This window comes from Rissa tridactyla, chromosome 2, assembly GCF_028500815.1.
Source record: "Rissa tridactyla isolate bRisTri1 chromosome 2, bRisTri1.patW.cur.20221130, whole genome shotgun sequence".
Lineage (NCBI taxonomy): Eukaryota > Metazoa > Chordata > Aves > Charadriiformes > Laridae > Rissa > Rissa tridactyla.
In genome coordinates this window covers 66,493,076-66,506,123 of record NC_071467.1, presented here as the reverse complement: position 1 = coordinate 66,506,123, position 13,048 = coordinate 66,493,076, and the positions used below count along the sequence as shown (strand labels likewise).

General features: G+C 38.4%; 1 protein-coding gene across 1 annotated transcript in view; it reads left to right on the top strand.

Moving 5' to 3' along the window:
- ERP44 (endoplasmic reticulum protein 44) overlaps positions 1-12,231 on the top strand; it is a 49,650-nt gene extending 37,419 nt beyond the window's left edge. Inside the window, exons 7-12 of the mRNA XM_054190256.1 lie at positions 2,863-2,920; positions 4,248-4,364; positions 5,699-5,810; positions 6,261-6,402; positions 9,472-9,574; positions 11,776-12,231. Of these exons, the coding sequence (XP_054046231.1) occupies positions 2,863-2,920; positions 4,248-4,364; positions 5,699-5,810; positions 6,261-6,402; positions 9,472-9,574; positions 11,776-11,877 (634 nt within the window). The 3' untranslated portion in view covers positions 11,878-12,231. The remainder of the gene's footprint in view (positions 1-2,862; positions 2,921-4,247; positions 4,365-5,698; positions 5,811-6,260; positions 6,403-9,471; positions 9,575-11,775) is intronic.
- The last annotated feature ends 817 nt before the right edge of the window (positions 12,232-13,048 follow it).

The following is a 13,048-nucleotide window of genomic DNA, read 5'->3' as shown; positions in this document are numbered from 1 at the left end:
AGAAAATGTTTCATTTGTGTGAACAAAACTTGTTGTCAGTCAGTAATGCCTCTTGCAATATGTTTACAGAAAAAAAAAATTTGGGGGTGGGGGAGAGTATTTGTGATGTGCAGGAGTACACACGACTTTCCTCTCTTTCACTTCCCGATTAGGTATCCTGTGATTGTGTAAGGAACCTTGGCTGCAAGAGAATAATCAAATATTGTAAATCTGTGATCTCTAGATCTGTCAGTCTTATGCCTAAAGAAGGGCCATTATCTCAAATGTTTTTTGATGAGTGCATCCATGCTTGTTCTCAGGGCAGCCAGTCTGAGTTATTAGAATTTAAAATTATTTTTGCCCCGTCATATTACTTTTCATTCTTTTCAGGAATGCCTTTCAGAAAATCACTAGTAAGATAGCGATACTTCTAAGATTCTCCCTCCTGTCGTTTGACCGTTCGTCTTTGGTTTGCTGTTTGTCAACTTCATATAATGAGAAATAGTCTCCCACCACTCAGTGTTCGCATCTGGTTGTTGCATGCCATTCTTGAAGTAGTTACTGTGGGGTTTCTATTTTTTTTTTTCTTTAGATATAAGCAATAAGCAAACATAATGGAACAGATAAAAGTTTGATTATTTGTAACCTGCCCATGTAACTACAGATTGCACAGCAGGCTTGTCGTTATTCTCTTCTGGAGACTCCCATTCCCTTTCTAGCTTGGAGCTCTTAGTGTTTTAAAGTGCAGCCTTCCAGACAGCAACCTTGGAAACTAAATGTTTTCATCTCTGAGTGGCTGTGGCTCTCTTCCTAAAAGATTATATGCGAAAAGACTTCCAAGGGAGATACTGGCTATATAACAGTGTTTTCTATTCAGATTATATATAGCAAAATGTTTCATGGGTAGCTGGCACCGATCAGTTGAACTCTTCTGGCTGAGCATCATAACAACCCCTGGGAGGGATTTTTGGTTTTGCTGTGGACAAAGTTCAACAGAAGTATATGGTAACTTGAGCCGTTGTGTTCAGACTTCTAGTAAGCTAAAATAAACTCAAAACTATCAATTTGACAGGAAAAAAATTAATTACCTTGCTTACTTCTGTCAAGGCAGAACTGCTCCCTGCTATGCCAAAATTATTCTGGCTTTAGGTAGCTGTAATAGCTTATTTTTAAACTGTATTAATGGTACTTAGTTGCAGATCATCTTGATGCTTAAAACTATTTAGTTCTGTTAAGATCTCGGGTGACCGCAGAGCAAGATTAATGGGAGAATGCTTATAAGCAGAAGGAGATAAGAGGGATACTGATGAAGAGGTATTAGAGGTAGATTTTAGAAGTAGAACTAGAGAGGAATAAATCTGAAATGTTCGTATATGTGGAACAGAACGGCCTTGTGCCATTGAGCCATAGCATAGGAAGCCAAATGCAGAAGACCAAAACAAGCAGCCAAAAAATACTTTTCTCTTAAAAGGCTTTGATGAACTGTAGGTAACTCATGGAAGGAGAGTGATTAATCTAGGAACTGTTTTAATTTTGTTAGCAAGCAACTGGGGGGGGTTGGGCAGTTGTGTGGTTCCAAGAGGTTCTCGCCTTCTATGTTACTGCTTAAAAAAGAGACAAAATGCAAACTGAAGTGTTTCCATTTTGGTAGTTGTTTTAAAAAGGTGTATCTTCAGACGTTTGGGGGTTTCACATCATGTCCCCATTTTGACTTACCTGAAACAAATCAGGCACAACTGCAGCTACTGAAGTGGAAGAACACAGAAGAGGACCTTTTGGGTTACCCTAGAGTGTATATTTCGTCATAGATTATTATCAGTTTACCAAGCAGTGATTGGGCAGGTGGCTTCTATGTCTTCACTTTCTTCTTATTCAGTAAAGGATTGTCTGGTATGTGAGTGGTTTACCTCAGTGGGTGATGGTCACAAAGAATCCTAATTTCACATTATGGGAGCAGTCATCACATCTGGAATACAAAAATGCATTTTAAAATCCACGTCTCTAAACTGCTACAAGTACTGATAGGCGTAACATACTATGCAAGACGTCTTTTGTATGTGATAAGAAAAGGATAATTGGATCAAATGAAGTAAATAAAACATAGGTACTTTGACTTAAGCCTTATGATGTCAGTCTTTTTTTTTTTTCGGTAACCCTTGAAATTGTTCAGACCCTTGGAAGGTTTACCTCATCTTGCAGTGAAATGAATTGAGATATTTTTATTTCTCTTTATTTCCCTCCCCCTTACATCTCTTAATCAGTCTTCACTGATGCTTATATTAAGTCCACAGAAGAGATACTATAATTGGAGAAGCTGGAACACTTTAGCTGTATCTTGCGCTCTCTAGATCTGTTTTGAGGGTTAAATGGACAGTGTGGGCTTATTTGCTATCCGTCTTGTCATTGCCTGTGTCAGTAGAGCACCTCAGAGCCCTTCTTTAGCAGGGTAGATAAGATGTAAATTTCTAGTGTAAACAATGGAACAGGAAGAGTAAATGCCAACAAGAATCCACCTTTCTCTCCTTTCCTTCCTTAAGAACAGGAATTATTTTTTTTAATTTACATGATTATATGAGTTCATTAACATTTTTCTCTGATGGTCTCTTATACAAAATTGTACCAGCATTCACCACTTGCACTTTGATGCCTTTAGTCCACACTTCTAATCTTAGGGATACAACTTGCTGACTTCTCATCTACCCAGGCCAAGTTCCTGTGGAGTCACTTTACAGTTTACTTTAAAGATCAAGAATTTTAATTCTCAATTTTTGAAAGAAAAAAAAAAAGTAGTAAAGAAAGGATAGCAAATTAAAACATGATTTTTGTATTTTAGTTATTTTATTCATCTGTACCAAGACATGCTTACTGGTTGGTTTGTTGTAGGGCTATTTCAAAAGCAGAGAGATTTAGCGGAGACAATGTAATCTACAAGCCACCAGGGGTAAGTGTAACTATGTATTTTATTCTGCTTATTGTCATTATATGTGGATGTGAACTAATGGAGACTATATTCAGATCATTCAGAATGTTACTGCATCTCAAATCTTAATTTTATTTCATCACTAAATAGTGTGAGAAATAGAGTCGTAGGAACTAGTGTTTCTGAGTCAGTGAAAAAGATCTCAGTATCATTTGTTGCCAATTAAGGGCATGAAACCCAAACCTGTCATTTCAAATGTCAATGTCCAGAAATGTTGTTTTCTCTTAGAAATACAGTCAGCTCATCATGTGTATAGATACTTTGTGTTCTGTAGAAGTCTTAAAAATCTGTGAATTTCAACCGCTGATGCACTTCATATTTTTCAAAGCAAGCGACAATTACAAAGTATTTTTCTAACTTCCACTTGCCTGTCTTGTGTGTCTTAGCCCACAAGGGCTAAGAGCTGTTCCCTTCATTAAAAATAAAAAAAGAAGGAATTAGTAAAATTAACTGTATGGTAACAAACTCTCATAAACATAGTTTTACTTGAGGAAAAATTCAATACAGAAGAAAATCTCAAAGAATTGCTTTTTAGAAACATAATATCTGAAAATCTGCTCTTTTCTCAAATTTAATGCATGAAGAGAGTTTCTTATAAAAGAGAAATAAATTTAAAAAAGACCTAAGGGGTGAGGGAGTTTCAAACCTTTTCTGTGAAAACAGAAATTATTAGGTTATGTAACTTATACGGCATTTCTGGATTAAAGTGGGCTTAATCATGGACACAGCTCGTGAAGTCATGCTTCACTTCATGTTAACCAAAATTGTAATTACATTAAAAGGTGGCAGCGTTGAATTCTGACTTAAAAGTACTAGCAAATAAAGGAAGCTAAAGCAAATGTAAAATGCCCGTTTCGAGTCCTGTAGGATATTGGGAGGGATTTTTGGTGAGTCTTTGTAACTATCAACATGAAGAAGCTTAATATCTGCATCTAGTTTATATCTAAATGGGGTTTTTAGGTACGGAGATACTATTTCTCAACCTTTATATAGCCTTTATTTGAAACATCCCTAATATGGAAACAAAGTATGTTTTCCATTCTTCCTAAGTTGTCTTAAAAAGTGGAGTTGATTGCATAAATGATCATAGATAATATTTCTTTTCCTGTTATACTTTTGTAACATAGTTAATAGAAACGTTGCATGCACAAAGGTTGAATATTGGTATACGATTGGCTTTCAATATTTATATGCATATTGTTACTTTTATGTTGGGTAGGTAAGCTTCTTTGTAGGTAGCAATGCCTTTTTTACTATTTCTCAACTAGTATATTTTTCTTTTCAACAGGAGAATGCTCCAGATATGGTGTATTTAGGCTCGCTAACCAATTTTGATTTGATTTATGCATGGACACAAGATAAATGTGTACCACTAGTTCGAGAAATTACGTTTGAAAATGGGGAGGTAAGAATTTTTCCTACCATTCTACTTTTGGGGTTTCTTTCTCAAAACCAAAATGTCTCTTTCAAGGTCTTAAATCCATGCCAACAAACTTTCTATGCTTTGCTTCTGATAGAAAACAGCTGTCAGGTAATGTCTTACTACTCTTTTGGAGCTTTTTGGTTAGACTTGAAGTTCACTGGAGGCAGATTTGTACTGATATGGACAGCATTTCTTCCAACCTCTTGCAAATCAAAAAAAATCTGAAGAAACTCTTCTTTTTGATGGCAGAACAAACAAATGCTATCTTTCTCAAAAAAAAAACCCAAAACCAAAACAAACCACCAGATTTTATTCTGATACAGGCTAGAATCAACAAAGAAATAGCAGCATTTGCTTGTACACCAGTTGTGCAAATGAAAGATAGGCAAGACTGTAGGCATTTTTTAGATGATAAATGAATATTTCTTCAATTGGGCTGTAGCAAGTTGAGCTGATGTTCAAAGGTGACTAAAAATCACTTTTAAAGCAAACAAATGCAAGATTTTCGTGTTTTGTTTGAGTTTTGAGTAAAAGAAAAATCCTGAATAAATTATTTAAAGAGTTCCTACATTTCTCTGTCCCTGGACAGAGATCTTTAAAAGGCACTCGGGCTGCAAGAATGCATTCCTGTGAGGAACTGAAGCTTCCTTCTCCAACAAAGGTTTTCATTTGTTTATCAATTTTAGTAATATTAGTAGACTGTGAATTTCATAATGGTATTAGACAGATGACCAGTCAGGACATACTTACTGGCAAAAGAGCAGAAATTAAAGTCCTTAGCTTCTGCTTTTTTCTTTATTCTTCGAGGTGTGTTTTTGTGGGTTGTTTTTTTGTGTGTGGTTTTGTTTTTTTTTTTTGTTAGAATGGAGTTATTTACAGATATTCATTTGTCATTTGTTGTGTTATGCTAAGAAAACACCAACATACTACATGAACCAAGCTAGAACTGGGTCTAGAATACACACTCAGCTTTTTATAGTATTCAACACCATGCTCTTCACGCCTTATTGCTGTTTCTCAGAACTGGACTATTTCTTCTGAGCAAGTATTCCAGTGCAGGTGTACCCCTTCCCAAAATGCTGATAATTAAATACCTTCATCCTTTATCTGTTGCATATGATACAGAGGAAGGAAACGTGGTTAACTGTTTCATTTGAGTATCTTAGATGAAGGGTCAGCAGTTAACATCTTTAGTCCTGTTCTCTCAACTGTTTTTAAAGTAGAGATCTTGCTGGATTTGAAAATTGCTGGAATCGCTTACTTAAGTGCCCTTAAGAAATGGAAGAAATGAGATTTGCCGTTTGTTTTCTGTGCAGGAACTGACAGAAGAAGGCCTTCCTTTTCTCATTCTTTTCCACATGAAAGATGACTTGGAGAGCTTAGAGAAATTCCAACAAGAGGTTGCACGACAGTTAATAAGTGAAAAAGGTTTGCAGTAACTCCTACTACTTCTTGTTTTTACTGGTATAATTTTTTTCTGGCAAACTCGGTAGAGTGGAAGCAAAGGCCAAACAGAATCCTAGCTTTAAAGCTCTTGAGACTGAAGGGTTTTTTGTACTTTTGACAATGAGGACCGACTCCTCTGGAAATTATTAAAATAGATACACAATTTATTAGTAAGTAATTGTCTCAGAAAACCTTCTTGTCTAAATGACTTCATGCAGCTTGAGAAGGCATTAAACAAAACTTCAGTTTGTATTGTGGCCAAAAACATTTTAAGAAAATCCATTATTTTGGTGGTATTAGTTATTTAAATCTATTTTTCAAGTTTGTTCTATCTATCTGATATCTCCACCTTTGTAATACTTATGAAAGTGTTTAGGGTTTCAAGCTAATAATAAAAAAAATCTTGGATTTTTGTCTGCTCACAATTTTAAGGTACAATAAACTTCCTCCACGCTGACTGTGATAAATTCAGGCACCCACTCCTCCATATTCAGAAGACTCCAGCAGACTGCCCTGTTATCGCCATTGATAGCTTTAGGCACATGTACGTCTTTCCAGACTTCAGTGACTTGTCGTAAGTATTTTTCTTTGTGCATTTTAATTTGAGAAGAACAAAGGAAAAGACATGCGCTCATATTTTAATCAGTACTATGATAGGAAGATGAATAAATCTGCGATAGGTAAGGCTGCCTGCGTGCGATTCAGTGTCAGAGCCTTAAAAGCGATATGAATTGGTGTGAAGTCGTGGTTTAAATGGAGTTGCATTGCTTTATGCAAGAGAATCTCACATTAAGTTTTTAGATGCTGCTCTTTTATTTCAAAGTTTTGCTATTTTCTGTAGTAGTTAGGCATTTGGAGCCTGGTGTGGTATTTTTAGTGGTGATCTAGATATATCAATTAACCGTAAAATGTTTAAAATACTACATGGAATGTTGTAAGTGCTGTGTTATGCAATAATTACTGTAAAACGCGCCATGTAAGAATTCCTAGCCTGCTGGTTTGTTTTTTCTTGCTGTGCAATTCCAGCCTTCCTGCATTAGTCTAAACCTGGAAAGCTGGCAGAGAAATCCTGGTTGCATGGATTTCCAAAATTTTCCACGTGCAGCTTGGAAATGGCTGATTATAGGCACGTTATCTGTATAAAATATGTGAGAGAGAAGTATCAGGGTGCTTAGGTGAAATACCTCTTTGATAATCCTCTTTACATCAGCCTATATCCTTATGTTGCACTGCCTTGGAAACAGATGTTCTGTCTCCTGGGGTTCAGTTGAGGAGTGAAGATGTGTAATTGTTACCTTCAGGGACCTTCAGCATGAGACAAGTGTTCTGTCTTTGTCTTCAGGTTGTGTGTTAAAGTCCAGTTTCTGTCTCAAAGGAGGTACCTGTATATACGCCGCTTGTTTAGTCCTGGTTACATGCTTAGGCTTTGGGACTTGAATTTTTGCCCATTCATACTTGTAAAAACTCAGGGTATTTAATTTTTGTCAAAGCCAAGGATTCGAAGCTCAGACTTAGCATGCAATGTCAACGTCACCCCATGTCTAATTCTGCCATTCCAACAGGCGTTTTTCTACCTGAAATGTTGACATTTGGAAGGAGAGATCTCCCTGTAATTCTCCACAGGCTTATACTTAAGATGTAGTCTCTGTTTGATGTATCTCAAATAGTGCTTTTCAAATATCTACAGCTACGTACGTGGAAACTCTGATAGTGACTATTTTTCTACCTCTTCCCTTCTTTGGAAGATCATGTTCACCACGTATGCTGGCGCTTAAAAAAAAAAAAAAGCAGCGGGATATTTGCATTTTGAAAGCACCCTTTTTATTGTGACTTTTGAAACAGCCCTAAAATAAATTAATATCTCTTAGAGGGGAATAGAGATGTTTTAGTTTAGGCTTTCATGTTTTGTTTCTGTGAAACACTATCAGAATAATAAAAGCTACTTGCTTGTTTGTACACCGATTGTTACATACAAATGAAGATGAGAGAGAGAGATCTCGGGATTGTAGGCAGTTGCTTAATGATAAATAATTATTCAACCTTACTCTAGGAGATTGAGCTGATACTTAGAAATACCTAACAAACAGTTTGGAAACAAGGAGAGCTTGGAACTCCTGGGGTGGTACTCTTGTGTGTGTTTGTGTGTGTATGTGTGGTTTGGATTTTTGTTTTGCTCTTGTTTTGTTTGGTTTGTTGGGTGATTTTTTTTTTTTTTTTTTTTTTTTTTTTTTTAGTAATAGGTAAAATCTGAATTCTGAGACTTTCATCTACCTGCAAGGATTTCTGCCACTTTAGTACATTTTCTGGATTCTTTTACAAACTGGCCCCAGACTGTATCTTATAACCTCAGTGCTGCCACCAACCAATAGGGTGTGGATATGGTACTTTCAGAACTGGCCCACTAAAAGATTTCCTCTCTCTTCAGGGAGTTATCTTCTTGGAGAATAGCCACTTCCTAAGCAAATGAGAGCACCACCTAATTTTTTGTCCTCATACTTCGGCCACCTGGCCCTATTGATCCTGCTGTTCCAGGTTGGAAATGATAGCAGGGAGCGTTCAACAGATCAGCTGTAGCTTCTCAGGGAGAACTGGCTGAGCTACAAGAGGCTGTAGGCGCCAGATGCCCTTGCGGCGTTAGGAAAGGAGAAGAGGTTGGAGGGGAATGTCTCCAGCAGCGTGCCTGACCTAGAACAGGGCAGGAGCCCAAGGTAAAGCAGGGAGCAGAGATTCCCTACAATCGGGCTGGAATTAACCCCCTTCTCTCCATCGGCATTATCCTGATCTTACCTGGGAAGGGAAGAGACCCCTCAAAGTACCACTGTAAAACTGATTAGTTAGACGTTGCTGTCGTGATACCCTCTGACTATATTATACTACATTTTATCCACAGAATTTTCTGATGTTCTGAAATCCTGCCAATAGCCCGTCTGACCACACTTTGTCCCTCTTTCCTAAATATAATAATGGGTCTGATGAAAGACTCCCTACAAAACCTGTCTCCATTCATACATTACCTTTTGATTGCATGCATAGTGCTCACGTTGTAGGTTGACGTTTTTTAATCTCATCTTTAATACTTATGAGATAACTCTTCATTTCAGGCTTTTTCGCCTATTTGATGTTTCACAAATAAAATTGGATGCTGTAGTTTAGCACGTTTGCTGTGGGTGACAGTAGATGATCTCAGATTAGATTTACATTGATATCCTCTTAGCGCGTATCTCTAGTGTATATGCAGTTGCTGAGGCACTAGAGAGCCTTTCAAAGATGTTTTGTCAATACTGCTCCCCAACTGTCATTTGTATCTGTAAACTGTGCATTTGGAACCTGCTGTTCCCTCTTACATTATGGTTAGTGGGGAGCTGAAGCGAGCATACAATGAAGTTATCGGCTAGTACAACTCTGTGGGAGTTATTGAAAAGATGAAATACTTGCTGTGTTCTCAAGAGACAGTGGAAAGAAAAAGAAGCTGGTAGGATACCTTAACAAACCATTTGGCTTCCTGTCCTCTATTAATCACCTAAAAGTGGACCTAGTGTGCTAGCTAAAGAGAAGTTGGCTGCTCTAAACAGTGCACTTTAAATCTTCTGTGTTTGGACTTAACTTGTAATAAACATGGGTGTTTCTGTTGGATTTGTTCCAGAGTTCCAGGTAAACTGAAGCAATTTGTACTAGACTTGCATTCTGGAAAATTGCATAGAGAGTTTCATCATGGCCCTGATCCAACTGATGTAGCACCTGGTCAGGTAAGTTTACAACAAATACATTTAATTTGGCCATTTAATAGAGACCTTTTTTTATTCCTTGTCAGAGATGTACTTTCTAGTATGTGTTACTTTTAACTTCAGCCTCTTGAAAGATAAATCTGTTTATAGAAGCAAAATGTTGCCCCTTCTGCTTGGCTCTTCCTTTAACTTCCTTTAGGTAAAGGCAGGGAGAGCATTAGGGGAAGTGTGTACCTGTTTGCCTTGAATAAGGGAAGAGACTAAGAATATATATATTTTCTCCACTGAAACAGAAGCTCTAGGGCTAGATGACTGACCCTTTTGAGCTCATAGAGCTGCTCTTATGTTCTCACGTGATTTCAGTGCAAAACCTGATGATACATCATAGATGCATTATTTCCCACATGACACACTATGAGAGGGTGCTTCGGAGCAATCAATTGATTGAACGTTTTATATATTTACTCATAGTCACCAATCCAAGCAGGAGGCAGATTATTAGAGCATCAGCAAAAGACTGATAAGCAGTCTGACAGGGCTTATTACTTTTATTAATTCAGTTAACGACCGGCATTAATAGTGGTCACGGGCTGCGTTTTTCAGTTTGGATTCCTCACTGTTCTGCTCAAAGGTTGTCATGCTGTACGTCGTGCTGTACAATTACATGCCTGGAAGTCAGTCCTAGGATCTCCTCAGGAACACAGCAATTAGATCCTTGTCTGGAGAAAACTCAGGAGCACCTCGGTGTTTAGTTTAATCCAAGAGGCAGAAATGAAAGGACATTACCAGCCCCGATTCCCTCTGCTCAGCCCAGTCTTCTGTGTCTTGATGAGCCTTGTATCTTCTTGGTACACCACTCAGCTCATATGTGCTTGGTGTCATGTTGAAAAGTGCAAATCTAACAGCCTGTCCGGCAACCTTCTCATTACCTCAGGCACTTTCTAAAGAAGTAACTGTTTTTAAACGCTCCTATTAAGTTGTATGTTGCGTCACTTAAGGCTCAAACAGCCACGTTGGTCCCAGAGGAGACCCGGTGCCCTTGTGCTGGGGTGCCTTGTGCCATCCCAGAACCTGTGGGTGAGGGACAGAAAGGGTTTATGGCTACAAGCTCATTTTCCTGATAACGTGTGGCATGTGGTAAGGGAAGTACCGCGCTAAGCCGTGTGAGTGCAGCTTCCTGGTGCCCTGCTCAAAGTTAAAAGATTTAAAGGTGTGAAGGCTCTGGAGGGCTTGCCTTGGGCCAGGAGAATGACAGCTTTTGAATGCTGTCGTGACTGGCTGTGAAAAACACGCGGGCTGAATTGTCTCAGCAGTAATTCATTTAAGTGGTAACCCCCTCCCCGTGTTTCTCAGGAATTCGTTGAGCAACCGGAATTCAGGTCAACGGGAGGAGACGGAGAAAACAGGGCTGGAGACCGAGGCGTAGGCCAGGCAGTCGGTCAGCTCGGAAGAGACGCTCTGAGGCAATTGCAGTCTGGGGGAGGCTTAGCCAGGGAGGGAGGAAGCCTGCCGAGCCTCTGGATCCTGCTGCCTGTCTGGGCACAGGCTGGTTGCCTGGAGCTGCCGGCTTGCTTTTTGTCTCCATTCTGCCTTGAAAAATGCACGCAAAACCTGGGATGTTTACTTTCTCATCTCCATATGGCATCCTGCCATCTTGTGGAAGATGGGTATGCCTGTGCCAAGGAAATACTGGCCTTAACTAAACTGGAGGCTGCTGGTTTAGGTCATGTACGCCCCTTAAATTGCGTGTTTGGGGTTTTTTTAGTGTTTTTTGTTTCCGTAGAAAACAAATTCTGAAATGTTTTGGCAGCAATGGCATTTTTGCCCTGGTATACCTCAAAACCAAACACACACAAACCGGAATACCTTCAAAGCAAGTGGTAGATAGACTCAAATCTACAAAGGGGTGCATTTGAAATACTAAGTCACTTGTACAGAAACTTGTGTGATGGCCATTACCTTTGAGATGTGCCAACAAAAAGGAATATCCTTAACTGATGGTGCTTAATTAATATATGTGTGCGTGTGTATTCCACCTTCTTGGGACTTACAATGTGCCTTCCAAAAGAAAAAAAAAAAAACCAAACCAACCACCCTTCAATTTGCAAGAATTCTGGGCATTTGTGCACTCCCATAATTCATGTTAGAAGTTCATTTAATGGAAGTGTTTGCTTGTTAGACTCATTTTAATAATCAGTTTTACTGTTTGTTCTGTTTTTCAGCCAATTCAGGATTTAGCAAGCAGCCCGCCAGAGAGCTCATTCCAGAAACTGGCACCCAGTGAACATAGGTACACCTTATTGAGGGAAAAAGATGAACTTTAAAAACTTGAAATAATCTTGCAAGCCTTTCAGACAGCAGCATTGACTTCTGTGTGGTGGAAATAGTAAACCTATATTTTCATAATTCTATGTGTATTTTTATTTTGAATAAACTGAAAAATAATTTTTTTCTCCCCAGGCTTGTAAATACATTTGTTTGGTGGGTCATTCTCTACAGCATCTTTCAAACAGTACGTTCCTAATGCTAGAGTTAAAATATCAGAGACCCATCCAGACTCTTGATCTAACTCTGTTCTGTAAAACTTTTATAATCCAAATGAAGGTATCCTTGCCAGAGACATGCTGTTAACTTGCACTATCCCATTAAATAGGACTTTTGGGTTGTTTTCTGTGTAACCTTGGTAGTATGTGCTTTTTCTTCTTCTTCTTCATGTGAACAGCTATCCTGGTAATCTATTTCTTTGTCACATTTTTCTCCAACTTAAGAGGGTCTTCTATTCTGGATACTTGGGAGGGGAATAAATTAAAGTTTTACAGAATCTCGTGTGGTGCTTTACTGGGTGTAAATGTCTAAGCGATTAAACGATTCTATTAAAATACCAAGTGAGGAAAGGAAAAGTTTTCATGATAATGGCTGTACTTTGAAAGAAGGAGTTGTATTGACCTGCTCTGATTTCCTGGAACTCGTAAGATTGTTGTATTATCCACACGGTTGTGTTAGAAGAACATGAATGTTGGAAACCCTTCAAAGTAGGAACGGGCTAGGGCTAGGCTGCCATCTTAGTTTTGTCAGTCTTAAATTAATCTCTGTATGTATGTGTTATGATTAGTCTTTTTTTTTTTTTTCTTTGGGTCCCCACGTTCCTGGCAGACATTTACTTTCTGAACAACCACTGCAAATTTTCCGTTAATTCTTTTTGTCTGGCCTGTGCCTTATTTATTGTATATTCTTTGAATTCTGCTCTAAAGGCATTACTACTTTCCTTGTGGGCTTTTCTGTTGTGCATCATACCAGAATACAGGCTTTTCTCTGTGAATCTTGAAGCTGTTTGAGAGATGAACGTATAGAAACTGTAAGATGGAAAAATACCTGTTAATTTGGGGTACACTGCTGGAGATTAATTAATATTGGATTTGTACAGTACACTTACTACAAAGAATCACGGCCCATGACTTGAGCCCCCAAGGTTTAGTGCTCTTTGAAGCAAGCTTG